This window comes from Artibeus jamaicensis, unplaced genomic scaffold, assembly GCF_021234435.1.
Source record: "Artibeus jamaicensis isolate MK-2021 breed Jamaican fruit bat unplaced genomic scaffold, CSHL_Jam_final scaffold_804, whole genome shotgun sequence".
NCBI lineage: Eukaryota > Metazoa > Chordata > Mammalia > Chiroptera > Phyllostomidae > Artibeus > Artibeus jamaicensis.
This window is the reverse complement of record NW_026522055.1, coordinates 2,929,981-2,951,063: the sequence shown is the minus strand read 5'-3', so window position 1 is coordinate 2,951,063 and position 21,083 is coordinate 2,929,981. Positions and strand designations below refer to the sequence as shown.

At 39.8% G+C, this 21,083-nt stretch overlaps 1 protein-coding gene across 1 annotated transcript; it reads right to left on the bottom strand.

Moving 5' to 3' along the window:
• Positions 1–3,312: 3,312 nt before the first annotated feature.
• LOC119038447 (zinc finger protein 211-like) lies at positions 3,313–16,456 on the bottom strand. Its single transcript, XM_037130941.2, has 3 exons — positions 15,957–16,456; positions 14,969–15,095; positions 3,313–7,608 (listed from the first exon to the last, which is right to left on the bottom strand). The coding sequence occupies exons 1-3, from the start codon at positions 16,152–16,154 to the stop codon at positions 6,047–6,049; spliced, it is 1,887 nt and encodes a 628-aa protein (XP_036986836.2). The 5' UTR covers positions 16,155–16,456; the 3' UTR covers positions 3,313–6,046.
• Positions 16,457–21,083: the final 4,627 nt, after the last annotated feature.

Sequence of the window (21,083 nt, the reverse complement as noted above, 5' to 3'; positions counted from 1 at the left end):
CTAGCATGGAACTTCCTCCATAACCCCATTTCTGACTCCTCTCACACTGTGTTACACCTGCCAGTTATAGGGGACCATTTCATGTGGTGTGGAGAACGTAGCACAGCCCAATTCAGAAAATTGATGGGGACTTTTTGCACACAGGACCCACATCCATGGATACATTCTCTCATGGGGAATCAGGCCTGTATTGTACCTAGGCTGCTTTGAGGCTTGCTTTTGCTAAAATTCCCTCACCCTGAATTGAGGCAGAAAATGTTTACTGCATATCTTTAAAGTAACTTCCTAAAATCTGTGCTAAACCTCCCAAGTATAGAGTGTAACCAGTTCAATCATTTTTCCTTTTGCATTTGCAAATGTTCTTCTTTGATGTAATTAGCAACATCCTCTCCTCTCTTTTCTACAAAAGGTAATCACCTACAGCAAACCTGTGCATAGTAAATGAGTACCATCCTTAATGTAATGCACCCAGAAAAGCAATAAAAGCCTGTCCAGGAAGGGTTCAAGGCCCTCTCTCACTTAGAGAGCAGCCATGCCATCTCTTTTTCTCCACAGGACTTCTGTAGTCCATATGAATTTGTCTGTCACAGCCACAAAAAATGGACCCCCCAGGCTAGGATCCACATCAGCCAGTGGTCTGGTTTCTTCTACCTTTTTTTAAATTATATTTTATTGATTATGCTACTACAGTTGTCCCATTTCTCCCCCCTTCATTCCCCTCCACCCTGCAAACCCATTCCCACCCACATTCCCTTTAGTTCATCTCCATGTGTCATACTTACAAGTTCTTTAGCTTCTACATTTCCCATACTATTCTTACCCTCCCCCTATTTTCTACCTGCCTTCTATGCTACTTATTCTCTGTACCTTCCCTCCTCCTCCCACTCCCACTCTACTGTTGATAACCCTGCATGTAATCTCCATTTCTGTTTCTGTTCCTGTTCTAGTTGTTTCCTTAGTTTGCTTTTGTCTTTGTTTTAGGTGTGGTTGTTAATAATTGTGAATTTGCTGTCATTTATTGTATATGTAAAAAATATCTTCTTTTTCTTAGATTAGGCCATTTAACATTTCAACATAATAAGGGTCTGATGATGATGAACTCCTTTAACTTGACCTTATCTGAGAAGCAAGCACTTTATCTGTTCTTCCATTCTAAATGAAAGTTTTGCTGGATAGAGTAATCTTGGATGTAGGTTATTGCCTTTCATGACTTTGAATACTTCTTTCAAGCCCCTTCTTACCTGTAAAGTCTCTTTTGAGAAATCAGCTGACAGTCTGATGGGAACTCCTTTGTAGGTAACTGCCTCCTTATCTCTTGCGCCTTCTAGGATTCTCTTTCATTTTAATCTTGGGTAACATAATTATGATGTGCCTTGGTGTGTTCCTTCTTGGGTCCAACTTCTTTGGGACTAAGCTTCCTGGACTTCCTGGACTTCCTGGAAGTCTATTTCCTTTGCCAGACTGGGGAAGTTCTTTATTATTTGTTCAAATAACTTTTCCGCTTGTTGCTCTTCCTCTTCTCCTTCTGATACCCCTATAATTTGGATGTTTGAATGTTTAAAGATGTCCTGGAGGTTCCTAAGCCTCTCCTCATTTTTTTGAATTATTATTTCTTCATTCTTTTCTGTTTGGCTGGTTTCTTTCTTCCTTCTGGTCCACTCCATTGATTTGAGTCCCAGTTTCTTTTCCATTCCTATTGGTTCCCTATACAATTTCCTTTATTTCACTTAGCGTAGCCTTCATTTTTTCATCTAATTTCCAACCAAATTCAACCAATTCTGTGAGCATCCTGATGACAGTGTTTTGAACTGTGCATCTGATAGGTTGGCTATCTCTTGATCGCTTAGTTGTATTTTTTTTCCGAAGTTTTGATCTGTTCTTTCATTTGGGCCAGTTTTTTGTTTGTTTGCTTTTGTTTTTGTTTTGTCTTGACGCACCTGTTATGTAGGAGTGGAGCCTTAGGTGTTCACCAGGGCAGGGCAACCCAGTCGCTGGGCTGTGATGCTGTATGTGGGACAGGAATCCAGGAACAATGGTGCTTGCTCTGCTCTCTGCCGGATTTCAGTCACTTCCCCTGCTTCCCCCAAGCAAATTGGGCCCTTCTGGTGCTGATTCCCAGGTGGGTGGATTTGTGTACATTCTGGGACCCTGTGGGTCTATCCAATAAACTTTCTGGTGAGGCTGGTAGATTCTCCCAGCACAACCCCCACAGGTGTTTTCAATCATTGTTTTGAGGCATTATCTCCCGAGCTGCGACCCTGGGTTGAATGGTCTGTTCATTCCTGTTTTGCCTGGTTTATCTGTACATGAATGTGTGACCACCCTGTCCACCAGCTGCCTTGTGCGCCACACCCTGCTCCACAATCTGCCGCCTGGCTGGGTCCATCTGCTGTCGCCCTGGGCCCCCAGGATCTGCCAGCCACCACTTTGTTGCGTGCAACCCCAGTCTGGTAGGTCAGGATGAATGTGTCTACTTTAACTGCTTGGTTATGGAACTTCCATACAGTTCAATTTCCTGTCAGTACTGGTTGTTTTTTGTTTCTAAATTGTTGTTGTCCTTCTTTTGCTTGTGCTACGAGGCACAGTATGTCTACCTATGCCTCCATCTTGGCCAGAAGTCTCTTTTCTACCTTTGTTTACTGCCATTGTTAGTCTGGGCAAATGTGGACCCATGACACAGGAGCCATCTCCAAGCCACTCCCACAGGCACAGGAAACCCCTCCAGCTACATCAAATCACAGGTTAGAGTCGGGCCCATCTCCCTGGCTCTGAGCAGGCACAGTGTTTTGTTTTAAGATTTTTATTCATTCATCTTTAGAGGGGGGAGGGAAGGAGAGAGTGAGAGAAACATCAATGTATGGCTACCTCCCATGCTTTCCCAGCTGGGAACTGGCCCACAACCCAGGCATGTGCCCCGACAGGGAATTGAACTACGATCCCCTGGTTTGCAGACCTGTGCTTAATCCACTAAGCTACACGAGCTAGGGCCAGGCACAGCTTTTAACATATTAAAACTCTGGCCCAGATTTTCAGATATACAAGGTAGCTCTCAACGACCCTGCTCTGCTTGTCTCACCCCCCAAGTGATAGCTATGGGCGTTTTGTCCATTTTAGGGGACCTCCCTAAATGGGGTCCAGTTCAGCACCCCATTACAAAATGACTGGACTTTTTAAACTAATGATGAACGTTAGCACTGGAAATGAAAGCAAAATTCTCCATTGCATTGTGAAAAGTACAAAAGCACTACATAATATTAAAACATCATTCCAATAAAAAGAACATTTATTTAATAAAGAAAAAAACAGATGAAATTCCGACATGCATCTTTGTTGTTTCTGTCCTTTTTTTATAGAAAACCACTAGAAACTCCTATCAGAGTGGGTTGAACATAGGATCAGACATGTAACAAAGGTACAGACATAGCAAATACACGTCTGAGATCAGGCTCACCATACATCCTTAGAATAATACAATCAAACAACAGTGAGGTAGCTCTACAAATTCTTTTTAAAAGTCATATAAAAAATGATTTACTAACCAAATATTTGCTAGGATGTAAAGGAGCTGAATCTCACACACTGGATCACAAATTGAGAATCTCTGTATTAAAACATTCGCCTACTCTACAACTCAAACTGTGCCCTATGTAATTGACAAAGGTAAAATGAAAGAAACATATATCCATGTTAGAAAATTATATATAAATATCTGTACTACATTTAAAGTAAAAAATTAGAAATTATCATTTTGAATGGATAAATTTATAGTGCAAACTTCAAAGATTATTTCTTAGCTAAAACAGATGAGTTACTAATATTTCATTAATAAATCTCCAAACACATATGCAATGGAAATGAAAGCAAAAGAAACAGTTATTCTCAGTTATTATTACAATGGAATATAAGTCAATGTTTACTTATAGACCTGTGACGGCATGAAAGATTAAAATTTCCATGAATTTCCAATGACAGTAATGGGCAGTATTATGAAAATGGTGATGGTTTTAATATCATATATAAGTGAACACTAATCAAATATTATCCTTGAAATGTAATTTTACTAATTAAAGCTTTTAAAAAATGGTACAAGACTTAAAAAATTTGTATGTCCAAATACTTTTATTTATTTATTTTTATTTTTATTTTTATTTTTTTTTTAAAGATTTTATTTATTTATCTTTAGAGGGGAAGGGAAGGAGAGAGGGAGAGAAACATCAATGTATGGTTGCCTTTCGTGCGTCCCCTGCAGGGAACTGGCCTGCAGGGAACCTGCCTACAACCCTGGCATGTGCCCTGACTGGGAATCGAACCGCGACAAATACTTTTAAAAATAGGTTTAGCAATTCTATATTCAAAACATGTTCTCATATGCTCTAAGTGAGACTTTGGCTCAGTAACAGCAAATATAGCCAACAATAAATACTGAGTGAAACCAAGATGACTCCTGCCTGGGTCAAAATAGCAACATCCCTCGACTACAGATACACTTTATTTTTCTTTCTACAAGGGCACCAGTGGTTCTGACATGAAATATTTTATTTATTTTAGAAAGAAAGCAAGAAGAAGGGGAGGGAGGGACAGAAGGATATGAGGGCTAAAGGGAGAGTGGGGGTGAGGAGAGAGAGACAAATCTACATTTGTTGTTCCCCTTACGATATGTGCCCTTGTATGTGCCCTAACCAGACATTGAAATCATAACATTGGCATAAAGATAACATTGTAACCAGTTGAGCTGTCATTACACTCAGAAAAACTTTGGATTCTATTTAATGACAGTATGTAAGAAAAATATTTCTGCAGATTCATTGATTTGTGTACACACTGATCCTGCAGTCTTTTTCTCAGAAATGTTTCTGGTTGCACACTAAGAAGAGGCATACTACATCTCAATGGCTGCAGTCTCTCCAGCACCTAGTAGGCCAGCGTTTCTGTTGTAATCACAGTCTCCCGTAACCTCTGCGGGCTACTAATAGTGACCATCACCTATGGAACTGCACACTTCATGGCACATGGCCCTTTGCAAGACCTGGCCAAAGCTTCCCTTCAGAAGACTTGCCATACTTTACAAACAAACAAACAAAAAAAATCCATGCTGCTGCAAGATGTATCTGAGGTTGTTAAAGCTACTGCTTCTTTGGAGTGATCTCTGTGTCTCCCAAAACTCACAGCATTGAAGCTTCTCATGAGAACTAGGGAAAGCAAGGTCTTGCCTGGGTGGATATAAGCAGGGATGCAAGTTTGGAAAAAGCTGCTGAGTTAAATTCTGTACCAAACTGTCCCCAAGGAGGCAGAGAAAGTTTGAGACACACATGAAAGTTGTTCACATCTCTGTTTGTAAGGCAAAAAACTGTTTTATAAACTACCCTATTCAATAAATAGAGCACCCAAGATTAGACTTAAGAAAAAGGCCTTTACAAACCAAAATGTGATTAGCTTGGCAGTTCCTGTATTTGTGTCTTGTAGACACCCAAAATTACTAGTATGCAAAAAATGCATGTTGCCAAAAAGGCAGTCCTTCTGCAAGTTGACAGCTGAACTCAGGTGATTTTCTGTAGGCCCAAACTGAGCAAGGTCTATGCCAATGAGTAGGAGTGAAAGGAATAAAGCCCTGAAAATTAGGCTACTCCTAACTTTTTTTCCTTCCACAAATCAAAAAACAGTTACCTTCTCTGAGCACATTAGGATGATGACTCATGCATCTCTGGGAACATTATAGGTGCTGAAGGTGAAATATCTTCAGTACAGAAATTTGCAGTGACATGAATCTGAAAAGAGACCTGGATAAATAAAGAAAGTACAACATGGACACACAGGCCTTCCATACAAAGAAAAATTATAGGGGACTTTCCTACTGTTCATGTTTGGCTGTATAAGGTTTGATTCCCAAACATAATGCTTAAAAAAGTTTCCTCCAGTATTGTTAACACACACACACACACACAAAGTGTACATTTCCTACACTTCTAAGACCTTCCTCCCATATCAACTCATGTGTGGAGGAAGGATAGAATCATTTTGGCTAAAATATTTCCCACATTAACTGCGTTTATAAGGCTTTTCCCATGTGAAGTTTCTGATGACGATGAAGTTGATGCTTTTGGATGAAAGATTTACCACACTGACTGCAACTAAAAGGCCTTTCTCCGGTGTGAACTCTCTGATGAAAACGGAGGTCAGTGACACCACGAAAAGATTTCCCACACTCAGTGCACTCATAAGGCCTTTCTCCAGTATGAACACTCTGATGACAATGAAGGTGATGAACTCTTTTAAAACATTTCCCACATTGAGTGCATTCATAAGGTCTTTCTCCTGTGTGGAATCGCTGATGGTAACGGAGACCAGTGCTACTACAAAAAGATTTCCCACATTCACTGCATTCATAAGGCCTTTCTCCTGTGTGAAGTCTCTGATGAATACGGAGGCCAGTGCTACTGCAAAAAGACTTCCCACATTCACTGCACTCATAAGGCCTTTCTCCTGTGTGAACTCTCTGATGATAATGGAGGTTAGTGCTACTGGTGAAAGATTTCCCACATTTACTGCATTCATAAGGCCTTTCTCCTGTGTGAACTCTCTGATGATAATGGAGGTTAGTGCTACTGATGAAAGATTTCCCACATTTACTGCATTCATAAGGCCTTTCTCCTGTATGAACTCTCTGATGATAATGGAGGTGAGTGCTACTGGTGAAAGATTTCTCACATTCATTGCACTCATAAGGTCTTTCTCCTGTATGGAGTCTCTGATGACAATAAAGGTTATGGGTACGTTTAAAAGATTTCCCACATACTCTGCACTGATAGGGCCTTTCTCCAGTGTGAACTGCCTGATGACGATGAAGGATCGATTTTGTTTTAAAAGATTTGCCACATTCACTGCACTCATAAGGCTTTTCTCCATTATGAACTCTCTGATGAGAATGAAATTCACCCTTTTTGATGAAAGATTTCCCACATTCACTGCACTGATACAGCCTTTGTCCATTGTTAACTTTCTGATAACAAAAACTAGGAATTCTAGCAAAATATTTTCCACAATCACGGCACACAAAACACTGTCTCCAATGAGAAACACTCTTGCTCTGAACATATGTGTGACTGCAGTCAACAGCTTTTTTGCACTCATTCAGGGTGGAATAATTTTTTCGTTGCATAGTCACTCGAGTCATTGAGATTTCATCCAGCCTGTCCATGGTGTGAGTAGCCTCTTGATGGAGATGTTCTGACTGGATAGGGATGTCCAATCCAAAGTCCCAAGAGGAAAAAAACTTCTGAGACACAGTATAATTGCAAGCCTTGGCAAGTGACACCCTGTCCACACCTCTCACAAAAGGCTTCTCTCTCAGGTGGTGCTCCTGGTGCTGGTAAATATCTGTACTGTAATGAAATTGTTTTGCACATGCTCTACACCTCAACAGTTTCTGGATGTTTTGTACTTCCTGATGATCAATCAAGTGGAAAATATGTCTCAAGACAGGCCCACAACTCTCAAAGGGGTGGCTCTTCACTGAAGACAAGGCTACCTTGAGATTCTCTGCCTGTGACACTCTTACAGGAACAGTCTGTTCAATCAGTGCTTCCACATTCTCTGCTCCACAATAGCAACCTGAACAAAATGAAACACTGGTGAAGTATATGTTGACCTTATAAAGAAAGAATCTCTTCAACATGGCCATCTGTCATACCTAGGGATGATCCTATGAAACCATTTTCAATAGAAGTGAGTCAGACACTGAAGAAATGGCCCCAAAAGTGTATCAGTGGTGGTGACCTCGCCACGGAAGAGATGCAAGCAAAGGATGAACCATAAGGAAGGGAGACAGGGTCTAACTCTTCTTCCACAAATGGTCTCCTGTAGGACCTTTTCTGCAGGTAATGTAAGAGTGTGTAGAGTAATTTGAATGAGTTCAAACTACTCAACATCAATTGTACTAGAGCATATCATGTTCAAGGTCAAGATAATGATATGTGTGATGTGTGTACTACAAGGGTCTGCAAGCTTGGACCAAAGATAAAGCACAGTAAAAAATAAATAAATAAATAAATAAATAAATAAATAAATAAATAAATAAAACCGTATGAGAAATGGTTGAGGTGAAAAGTGTACAAAAGCCCATCTGTGGGCTGGGAATGTGAGTGAAATGATGACAGAACTGAGTGGTTGACAAAGTGTCAACAACAAAGAAAAATAGTTAGAATGGGGTGACAAACTGGCAATGGCAACAAAATACTTTTAAAGATTTTATTTATTTATTTTTAGAGACAGGACAAGAAAGGGAGAAAGAGAGGGAAAGAAACATCAATGTGTGGTTGCCTTTCTCATGCCCCCCCACCGGGGACCTGACCTGGAACCCAGGCATGTGCCCTGACTGGGAATCAAACGGTCGACCCTTTGGTTTGCAACCCATGTTCAATCCACTGAGCTACACTAGCCAGGACACGAAATACTTTCAAATAAAATAGGTTCCTAATGATGATTTTAATGAAGTCCATGGGTCAAACCCTCTCCAACAGCCCTTCATCAAGGCATGACTGCCTCTGGGTACACTCTGTCATGGATGGCAAGGTCATATTTTTCCTGAAATGCACAAATGATTCTTCCCCTTAAATCCCAGTTGAGTCATTACATGGAATATAGATGATAAAAATTCTGAGAGAAAAACTGAAGAGGTGGATGGCCAGCACTGTGATAGAATATCAAAGCATGAAAGATAAAACAGAAAAAAGAAACAAGTTCTATGTGAGTGACTTCAAGAGGCTGGCCAAATAAGATATACGAGAATTCTCCCTTCCTCCAGAATAAGTAGACAGCTATCCACAAACAGAATCAATCCCAGGAGAGTGGAATAAAAATCCAATTAAGACTAATCCAATCAGTCCTCACAACGTGGCTCTGTTGATAATGTGTCATCCTGATATGGAAGCATTCCAGGTTTGATCACCAGTCAAGGCACATACAATAAGCAACGGATGAATGCATAAATGAATGGAGCAACAAATGGAAGATTCTCTCTCTCTCTGCCTTTCTCTTACCTCTCTGATATCAATTCATAAACAAACAAAAAAATAAAGACAAGCAGCAAAGCCAATTTGGAAAAACACAGAACAGCATAAACAGGATGACTAGAAACGATGGGTTAGTAAACACATTTGAAGATGGCTAGGATCAAAAACAAGGGTCAGTGTTACCTTTTTCAACCACTAATTGCTCTAAGGTTGAACTTAGTGAACTGTTCAGTGAAAAACACTGGATATTTCTGTTTCTAAGAACTAAATAAGTCCCTGCAACATCTATGAACTCCCCACAGTTTACATATCAGGGGACCCTACAGAGTTTCTCAGCATGATGCCAGAACAAATCCCTTGTTAATAACCTTGTGTAAGAAGACCACAAAAATAGTATGTCCCATATGTCCCAGCAGTATTTGCCACCAGAGACTCCAAAACCCTCGACTGTCACTGAAAAGAAATGCTGCCAAAGCAACTGTGGACTGGTACATTTATTGTTATTCTAACATCATCAGCTCACGTAGCATCAAGGAGACTAGGTCTGGAAATTGTCTCAAGACTGAAACACAACACCAACTCAGCCAACTCTTAAACCCACATGTAGATGATATATTTCTCTGGCCAGAATGGGTCCATAAAATTGAAAGAAGTTACTACTTCATCAAATGCATAAACATAAATACAGAATAAAAAGGACATTACCAAAAGAACATAATAATTTTTCAGTAATTGATACCAAACAAATGGGTATTAATGCCTTAAAAGGTACAGGGAAAAAGAACCATAATTGGTAGGTACTAAACAGACAGGGGAACATTAAGAATAGTACAGGAAATGGAGAAGCTAAACACTGAGAAGTATGATCCATGCACATGAACTAAGGAGGGAATGCTACAAGGAATAGGCGTACCACATGGATGGGTTAAAAGGGAGAAAAATGGAACAATGTAATAGCATAATCAATAAAATATACTCAAAAAATTGCAGACTAGAAGAAAATAAATTAAAACTCTAAGATCCAGGAACCTGGTCTTTGAAAAAAATACCTTCCCAGAAACAAAAGCTATGGAAAGTCAATGCCACTTAACCTGACTTATTAGAAATGCCAAAAAATGTTCTATAAGATAAAATGAAAGGCCCTTACTGGTGTAGCTCAGAAGATTGAGCATGGGCCTATAAACCAAACGGTTGCTAGTTTGATTCCCAGTTAGGGCACATGCCTTAGTTGTAGGCCAGGTACCCAGTAGGGAGCTTGAGAGAGGCAACCACACATTGATGTTTCTCTCCCTCTCTTTCTCCGTCCCTTCCCCTCACTCTAAAAAATAAATAAATACATACATACATACATACATACATACATACATTTTAAAAAGGTAAAATTAAAGAATACTGAATAAAAACTCGAATACACAGGGAAGTATAATTCTCACTAGTAAGGGTGAAAATGAAATAAAATTTACTATACTGTAGCACTGGATTGGTGGAAGGTGTACTATGTAACTATCATAAACGTTTAAAATTAAATCTAGTAAAAACAATGACGATAACATTCTATACCTCATCAGATACAAAATATAAAAAATGTCAATTGTGACATCAAACACCTATAAAGGGATATGTGGTGGAGATGCAAAAGGTAGAATTTTTGTATGCAAGGAAGGTGTTATCAGGATAAAATAAATTGTAAAGAGCATAAGTTGTTTCATGTAAGTCTTTTGCAAATCACCAGGTAAAATGTATGCAATAATTACACAAAAGAGAAAAGAATCAAATAATACAAAGTCATCAAATCATGAAGGAAGACCACAAGACAGGAAGACACACAAAGAAACTGCAATAGGATGAAACCAAAGAAGAAATGGCAATAGGTGCTCCTTAAACAAATTCCCAAACAAAAGAATGGCCCTGAGTGGTATGATCCAGCAGGTTGGGCATTCTCCCACAAATGGCCAAGTTATTAGCTGGATCCCATTAAAGGCACATGCCTGGGTTGTGGCCCAGGTCTACTATAGGAGATAAGCAAGAGACAACCAATTGATGGTTCTGTCACACGCAGATGTTTTTCTCTATTGTCTTTCTCCCTCCCTTCCTCTCTCTCTAAAAATAAATAAATAAAATCTATTTAAAAAAATACATCGTGTGACTGAAGATATTTTTTAAAAATGAGATACTATATATGTTGCCTACAAAAGACCGTACACCTTTATGGACATAATCAGGCTGAAAATAAAGAGATACAAAAACCGCATGCAAATGAAACCAGAATATGGCAGCTGTAGTTAAATTTCTATCGGGCCAAAAAGCTTCCTCAAAAACTCACAAGGGACTAAGGTCATGACAGAATGAAAAATAAGTCAATTCCAGGATAACAATTTTAAATATCATGCACTAAACAATACAAGAAACAAATATGTTAAGCAAATGATATCAGATCTGAAGGCAGAAAAAGAAATCCAACATCAGCAGGTAACTTCAATATTAACTCTTCAACACTAAGTAGATCATCCCATCCAACAGAAATAAGGAATTACTGAAAATGGACTACAGTTTAGAGCAAACAGTACAAATAGACATTACACATGACCCTGAGGAACAATGCTTTATAAAAGATGTTGGCAGATGCCATTAATTATCCTGTGTAAAAAAACTGTCAAATTCCAACTACAAACTTCTGAAATTAATAAACAACTTCAGAGTCCTGTTCAGGTAGCTGAGAGCATGGACTCCATGTGCCAAGATCATGGATTCAATGTCCTCCAGGGAACACTGTGCTCTACCCCTTGAATGCATACATGAGTGGAACCACAGACCAAGGCTCCCTTCCTCTCTCTAATATGAAAAAGCAAAAATTTTTTTAGTAGCACATAAATAATTTGAGAAAATTTACAGGATACTAAAGCAACATACAAATATCAATTCCATTTGTACACACTAATAATAAATTACCTTATAAAGAAATAAAGAACCATAGCCAGGTGGCTCAGTTCATTGGATCATTGTCCCAATCATTTAAAGAGTTGTGGGTTTGATTCCAGGTCAGGGTACAAAAGTTAAGTTGCTAGTTGGTCCCCAGTTGGGGCATATGTAAGAGACAAGCAAGAAATTTTTCTCTCACATCCATGGTTCATTATCATTCTCTCCTGCCTCCCACCCCTTTCTCTCTAAAATCAATATATATATATCCTTACATCAGGATTAAAAAGTAAATAAAGAAATGAAGATGGTAGTCAAAGTTACAATAGCATCAAAAACAAGTAAGATTCACAGGAATAAATTCAAACAATAAACATGAAGTATTTGACACTGAACACCATAAGAGTTCGATAAAAGTGATGACAAATGAGTGTAAAGAAAGCCAGTGCTCTAAAATTTTAAAAGTTAGTATCATTAAAATATCTATACTACCCAAATCAAATCAGTCTACAAATTAAATACAATTTTGATGATAACTCAAATGGTATTTTACACATAAAAAATAATCTTGAAATGCAGGGAACATCAAAAGATTTCAAACAGCAAAAGGAATCTTGAAAAAGAACAAACTTGATGGTGTCACACATCCTGATTCAATCTATTACAAAACCAAAGCATGTAAACAGTGTGTCAGTAAAATGAATGCAGCACTAACTGGTGTGGTTCAGTGGACTAAGTGCTCGCCTGTGAGCAGAAAGGTCTCTGGTATGACAGGCAGTCAGGGCACATGCCCTGGTTGTAAGCCAGGTCCTCAGTTGGGAGCATGTGAGAGGCAACCCATTGAGGTATCTCTGGCACACTGATGTTTCTCTCTGTTTCTTCCCCCACCTTCCCCTCTGTCTATAAATAAACAAATAAATAAATAGTCTTTTTAAAAGTCAAAAATAAAATGAATGTACAAACAGACTAATAGAACAGACAACACAGAATAAAGAGTCACATCAAAGTGTTTAATCTTTGATAAAAACACGAGATGCATAAGAAAGAAAAGAGAGTTTCCACTCTGGCTGGTGTGGCTCAGTGGATTGAGAACCAGCCTGCAAAACAAAGGATCACTAGTTCAATTCCCTGCCAGGGCACATGCCTGGGTTGCACACTGGTTCCCCAGTGGGGGGCACACAAGGGGCAACAACACATTGATGTTTCTCTGCCGCTCTTTCTCCCACCCTGCCCCTCTGTCTAAAATCTTTTAAGAAATTAAATAAAAAATATTTTTTAAAAGTTTGCTTAATAAATGGTGTTGGGAACATTGACATTCACATGTAAAACAACAAAACTGAAAACCACTGTTAAAAAAATCATCTCAAATTGCATGAAAAAATTAAATGTCAGCCCATAAACTTAACTTCCTCAAGACAACCTAGAAAAGAAGTTTAAGAGATTTGCTTTTTTTAAAATCTATACAATTATTTATTTTAAAGATTTTATTTATACTTTTTGTGAAAGGAGAAGAGAAGGAGAAAGAGAGGAAGAAAGAGATGGTGGAATCATCAATATGCCACCCAAGCATCACTCTGTTGCCTTTACCACACCGCAGTCTGGGGACATGGCCAGCAACCCAGGCATGTTCCCTGACTGGGAATCCAACCTGCAGCCTTTCAGTTTGCAGGACAATGCTCAACCCACTGACCCACACCAGTCAGGGTGGTGTATTTCTTTTTCAAATAATTTTCTGAATTGAGAACAATCACTGGGCAGGAAAGCAAATAAAAAAACTGCAGAACTCAACAAATGAAAAAGCTTCTTCACAAAACAAGAACAACCAACAAAATGGAATGAAACCGCAGCCCTGAGGACTGTGGCTCATTTGATTGGTGTCACTCTGCAAAACTAAAGGTGGCCTGCTGGATTACTGGACAGATCACATGACTGGGTTGTGGGTTCAGTTACTGGCTGGGTTGGGAGACAGATGCAAAGGATCAATGTTTCTCTATCACTCAGCTGTTTCTCCCTCTCTTTTTCCCTCCCTTCACTTCTACCTAAAAATAGAAATCAATTAACATCTACAAAAAAATGAAAAATAAGAAAAAAAAACCCAACAATCTCAGAATGGAAGAAAATCTTGCAAACTATATAAAAATATGGCTTGGAGATACTGTGGGTTCAGTTAAAAAAAAAAAACCAACATGAATTTATGGATTTCCCAGTGAATAATAAACTATGTCAATAATATACGGCAGGCTATTAAAAAAGCAACACCTCTGTATCATCAGTTAAAAATAATTTAACACCTCTGGCTGGTGTAGCTCAGTGGATTGAGCGTGGGCCTGAGAACCGAAGGGTCGCTGGTTCAATTCCCAGTCAGGGCACATGCCTGGGTGCAGGCCAGGTCCCTAGTGGGGGACATGCAAGAGGTAAACACACACTGATGTTTCGCGTACTCTCTTTCTCCTTCTCTTCCCCTCTCTCTAAAATTAAATAAATAAAATCTTTTAAAAAGTTGGACACTAAACACTAATAATAATCTGCATCTGAGCCAGCTGAAAAAATGGCATCTGGACTTGCAGAACACACGGTTACCAAAAACACTAAAATTATATATATTTTAAAAAGCAGTATCTATGAAGCAAAAAGAAGCCATGTACCAACAGGTGAAAAAGAAATCAATATATAAAATACACAAGAGATTCAAAAGATTTATTAGCCAAAAATGTAGGGACAATTGTCCAAAAACATATACACAAATGACGAACAAGAATACAAAAATGCTTTTTCTCATTAATCAAGGTGGAATGTATTTGGCTCCCTGCAACTCAAACTGTAAATCCTTCCCTATGAGTTCAGTAGATCACGCACTGGTATTGCAGGTGGAGAAAAGAGCAGTGCAAACAAACCAACCCTAATAAGGAAAGTAACTACTCAGAAAACTGGAAAATCAAGCAGTGCTTACAGTCCACATAAGAGGAGAGATCACCCGCAAGAGAACAGGTGGCATAAGGAAATGCAAAACCTAGTCCATATCACTGGCAGAGTGAAGGTATTACCCAATGAGATTATTAGTTCAAAGTTCTCCAGCATCACATCCAGGTACAGGCGTCTTTGATCTTCATCAAGGAGGCACCACTCTTCCCTGGAGAAGTACAGGGCAATGTCCGCAAAGGTCACACCAGCCTGTCAGAATTGAGACAAGTGAACCCAGCGAAGCCTGAGAACCACAATCATACTATTTACACATCCTCCCCACGATCAATTTCCTCCAGGGCTCCCCAGTGCAGTGTGGACACCAAGCTCTAATGCCAGGGCTGGCTGCTCTCTCATCACAATCCCATTCATTATTGTTCACACATTCAGCAGCAGCAGCTTGCTTGGGGGACACAGGGGATGGCAGATCAATGCCATCTAAGTGTTGGCCCATGATTGTAGGGTCCCATCCTTTCTGCCAAATATTCCACTGAGTCTCCCAGATCATGCCTCCAAAGTACATCACCGTTATTCCCTCACACCAGGGCTCAGGACCATCAGCTCGCACTTCCACTTCCCTACTTTTGCACACCGTTGTGGAATGTTTTTCTCTTTCACGTCTTAAAACTCCATGTTCACTCTCTCAGCTCCTCCACCTTTATGCACCATAGCACAGGTGGACTCACCTGTGACTCACCCCAAAGCTAGGCATATGGCATCCACAGAATGCTTGGAAGGTTCCAGCAGGATCCAGCACAACCCGTTTTCTAACAGGTCTCACAGCCTCTCAAAGCCCCAAATGAGGCGCTTAAGTCCTCCGTGCTTGCCTCATGATTTCCTTCAACAGTCACCACCGAGAACATGATGTTCTCGGGAAATATAGATTCGAAAAACTCCGTCCACTCTGCACTGTACTTGTTGTGTCCTAAGAAACCACAACACTCTCTCCAATGAGCCTTCCTCAACGTCCTCAACGCAGGTCCTGGGCTGCAGAACATTCGTACACCTGGATGTACGGTTCGCTGTGGTGAGGCGTTGAAGGGGGGGAGGTGTGAGAGGACTTGCACTCACCTCGGCGGGGGGTCTCCGCACGGCCGCCAAAGGACTCCGTGGGAGAGGCTGGGCGGTAACAGAGGTACCAGAGGACGCTCCCGGGTCGACCGCCCCTGACCCGGCCCTGGCGCAAGTCACATGGGGAGCGTCGTCCAGCTTCTTGCTGCCGTGTGTGCTGTGTGGACCGCGACTCTGGCGCCTTCCCCGCCCCGGCATCTCTACCAGCACTCAGCGGTCTGGAGCTTTAAAACACAAACTTGAACGGATTACGGCCGAAGCAAAATGCCCGCTGCAGAAAGACTCCGGAAGTTCCACCCCTATCGGGAACGTCCCAACGGAAATCTCTTTTCTGACGCTTCATTGTGTGGGCGTGGCTGCATTCCTCTCAGGGTGTTCTGGGTAATATGGGTCTGAGAATCCATAGCTGTGATCAGAGGTTTTCCCACATCACTTCCGCAGAAAAGACCAAGAGCCACCTCTTGGGGTGCTGGGAAATGCCAGATGGTCAGGAAAGTCACATCTTGAAAATGGCTAATGAAAGTTATCCTTTCCTGGTGAAGGGGCTTGAGTCCATATTAATAAAAAAACACATTATCTGTGAGACCACTACAGCGAGTCATAATAAAAGAGGTATGTCTGGATTACAGAATCCGAAAAATTTTCTCACACAAATGACCTACTTACACCATCATATATGTATGTGACAAATATAACACAATACTGTAGGACAAGCCTTTGAAGGAAACAAGATGTCTATTGTTTACAGTTCGAACATCAATTAATATAATTTTTTTTTAAGTGGGAGAATTGAATTCTGACAATTACTGGGGTTTTTTTTTTTGTTAATGTGTAAGTCCTATGGTGTTTATCATAGTGAAAGAGAATTTGTACTTTATAGACATCATGCAAAATGTTTCAGGCATTCTCAGTGTGCTCAAATTACAAACATTTATAAATTATACTCAGGGGAGAAAGACAAGGTGAGAAACATTGATAATATTCAAGAGAAATAAGAATCAATTGCACTTCACATATCCCTAACTGGGGAACTGGCTTGCAACCCAGGTATGTACTCTGACTTGAATTGAACCTGCAACCTTTTTCACTGGCAGGCACTAAATCCACTGAGCCACACCAGCCAGGGCTAACTGTGTGATCTTAAAACCCTCAGGATCCACATGCTTGGTACCCCTGAGTGCTGCTCAGCTTATGTTTCCATATCATCTATCACCCAACAGTTTCTACAACAGAAGTTATTCTTTCAATTCATAGCTACTCCTTCAATAAAACCATTGAACCAACCTGGTTGTGATCACATTTCTTTATTCACTGGTGTATATCACAGACCTAGATAAGCCTTGGAAGCAGAGAGATAATTAGTAATGGGTTATTAAAGCAATGACACATAATTCCATGGCTATTCTTTCACAATTCTAACTTTATCTGCTCTCACCTTACATTATCCTTCTCACCTCACTTTTTTTTCCCTCAAATTCTAATGAATAAATAGGACTCAATTTGTAGAAACAATTTTGATAACCACGTTTCCAGCATAGCTATAGAATATGTAAATTCTCTCATTGCTTAGAATTTAACGTCCATTAATTACCTCCCGTTGAGACTTAACCAATTCTGAAGCTTCAGAGCCTTTTGTCTTCCAGATATTTCAAAAGTATTCATTTTATAACCCCAGTAATCATCATTCATACCTTTCTGCAGTTTGCTCACCCCTTCACTTCACACCAGAAATAATCTGCAGTCCCATGTATACACCGTCACTGTATTTACAGGTGTAATGATCATTTCCCAGCAAGGGGGTTAAATCCTGAAAGGGAAAATTATTCTCTTGGAGTAATTCATTTTCCCAACCTAAAATGATCACTTTCCCAACCTAAACATAGACCAACATGCACCTATCCTGGCACTGAATATAAATTTGGTATGTCATCATTATTCTCAGGTACATGTCACACTCTTAGATTTTCAGAACAGACTGTGTCTCAAAATATTCAGTAAGAACTGTCACATGCAAATATAGCTGAAATGATTACTATTTCCCAGTGAGATGAGGTCTTTGAATCCAAAACCTTTTTCTCAGGGTCAAATGCCCACTTTCAACATTTTTATGTATGACAACATTGTAGGCATCTTGGTAGCAAATGGAACCATACTCCCAGATATATGCTTTATTGTTAGAAACAACAAGCCATATTCCCAAAATACATTAAGAAACGTTATGGAAGAAAACAAGTATTTCATGAGATTGCAAAACAAGCATTGAAAAACAGCCCGGTGGAATATATTCTGAGGAAACTAACGGTTTGGAGAAACCATATGTACTTGCTTTGGGGATGCCAAATATCTCCCCTCCATGTTCCCTCTATACCTGTCTGAAGTATTCTTCCTCTGAATACTGTGTGAGCACCCTGGACCTAATGATGTCCACAATAAAAGCTTTGCTACCTATGAAGTTAAGAGAATGAAGACTTTTATTCAGTACACTAGTGAACCTTAATGTTTTGATAGCAATTGTTGTATACTCATTTTTCACCATTACAGAGCATGAATTACAAATGAGATCTACAGGAACATTTTACTAACATGTCTTTGGTAAAGATGGATGTTAAATCTTCCTGCTGGCTTTAGTGAAAGCTACACACTCTTTAAAAGCATGCTAATAAAATACTATAAAATATAAATAGCGAGATAATCACACATGTAAAGAATCCCAAAGCTACAGAGTAACACTGATGTTAGAATTCAGTATTTACAGTCCAAATGGTGCAACTTTCCTAGTATCTGGTCTGTGCTTAGAGGACCTTGGCTGTGGCCGTGGTTAGTATTCTCTATAACTTCCATTTTATTTTTCTTACAAACTGCATCCTAAAAAGTGCGGTTTTGTCTGCTAACTGGAACCTGGGTAAGGGCCTCTGCTGTGGCCTAGAATGGATAAAAGCATAGTGCTAACTTCAAAGGTAAGAATATTTCTCAGGAAAAACATTCCCTGGGAAATGTTTTTACTAATATAGTACTAATATAGTAAAATATTATATATTTTACTAACATTACTAATATATCATTAATATACAAATATATATGCAATAATGCAAGAAATATAGTTAATCTTATTACAATGGAATATAAATCAATGTTTACTTACAGAGTTGTGAAGGGCTGAGAAAAAATAAAATGGCCATGAAACAAACTGCCAGCGACAGTAATGATCAGTATTATGATGATGATGGCTTTAGTATTATGTGTAAGTGAAGACTAATCAATTATACTTGAAATGTTTACTAAAATCTGTATATTCAACTTTTTGAAAATAGGTTTAGCAGCTATATATTCAAAACTCTCTCATGTGCTCTGTATGAAACTTACCTCGTTCACAGTATAGACTACAAGAGCGCACTGGTATGGCTCAGTGGATTGACAGCCAGCCTGTAGACTAAAGGGTCACCAGTTTGATTCCCAGTCAGGGAAGGTTCCCTGATTTGTGGGCCTGGTGCACAGTTGGACGTATGTGTGAGGCAACCAACTGATGTGTCTCTCACACGTCATGTTTTTTTCCCTCTTTAAATCCCTCCTTTCCCTTCTCTCTAAAGATAAATAAAATCTATTAAAAAATAACCAACAATAAAAACTCACTGAAACAAACAGGACTGCTGCCTGTTTCAAAATTGTGACATCCCTCAACTTTAGATACATTATTTTTTTTCTTTCTACAGGGTACCAGTGGCTCTGACATGAAAATCTGACAGAAGACAGAAATCCACAAATATATGTATTTTTTAATTTTATTAACTTGAAAGACAAATTTGTATTTGTTGTTTCACTTACATGTGCATTTATTTGTTGGTTCTTGCATGTGCCCTGATTGGAGTTTAAAATCAGAACTGAAGCATATCAAGATGACACTCTAACCAAGTGATCTACATGGTCACAGCCAGAACACTTTTTGATTATATTCATAGTGACTGAATCAACAGAAGATAAATATTCCTGCTGATCCTGTGATTTTTGTACACACTGACCTTGCAGTATTTTTGTAAGAAAAGTTTCTGGACGCACACTCAGAAGAGGCACATTCCATCCAGTTGGCTGCAGTCTCCTCCAGCACCTATTAGGCCAGGGTTTCTGTTTCAATCAGTTTCCCCTAACCTCTATGGTTCTGCAACTAGTCACCATCACCCATGTAATCGCAGACATTATGGCATATGGCCCTTTTGCAAGCCCTGGGCCACAGACTCGCTAAAATACTAATTACATCCTTTACAAACAATAAAATTCATGCTGCTCCCAGAGTACTTGAGGATGTTGTAACTACCCCTTCTTTGGCATGATCTTTGAATTCACAGCATTGAGCCTTCTCATGAGAACTAGAGCCCACAGTCTTGCCTAGGTGGATGTGAGCAGGATGCAGGTTTACAAAAAAACACTGAATTAATTCTGCACCAACAGTCCACATGGAGGCAGAGAAAGTTTGAGACATACATAAAAGGTGTCCATGTCTTTACGCTTGTACAGAAGATAACTATTTCTAAACTACTACACACAATAAATAGAGCAGTAAGATTAAAGAAGACTTAGAAAAAAAGTCTTGATGATTTTACGAACCAAGGAATATTGGCTTGGCAGTTCTCGTATTGGTGATTTGAAACTCAAACATTATTACTGGTATGGAAAAAAAAACATGTCCCTCAAAGGAAGTCCTTCAGCAAACTGACAGCTGAATTCAGATTGCTGGGGACCACCCTGCCTGGTTTCAGGAGCTGAAACCCCCCATGGCTAAGGCTGAGTGAGTGACCTTCGAACCATAAGCCACTAAGGAGACAAAGCTTATCTCCCTGGCAGGAGTGCCGCTTCTGCTCCTTTTTCTGCAACTGGCCTCCAATGCTTGATCAGTTAGCCAATAATGGGTAAGATTCCCCAAGGAGGGAATCACCTAAGACAGGCATGATCATGTGGAGGCCCCAGGGAAAGACCTGGGGGGCTATGGAGAAAGGGGGTGATGGACCCTCACCCCCCGGCTTTGACAAAGCCTGAGTCCTCAGTCTCTCTGCGAGCAGTCTCCAAGAATTCTTTGGCTATCTGCCTCCTCTGCCTGACTTAAGCCTGAAAACAATGACAAAGGGTGGTGCAGCC

Coding starts and splice junctions, on each gene's coding strand:
- LOC119038447 (XM_037130941.2), bottom strand. CDS start 16,154: ATGCCGGGGCGGGGAAGGCGCCAGAGTCGCGGTCCACACAGCACACAC. Junction 15,096..15,956: donor TGCGGAGACCCCCCGCCGAG/GTGAGTGCAAGT, acceptor CAATTCTGACAG/GCTGGTGTGACCTTTGCGGA. Junction 7,609..14,968: donor TGAACTAATAATCTCATTGG/GTAATACCTTCA, acceptor CATTTTGTTCAG/GTTGCTATTGTGGAGCAGAG.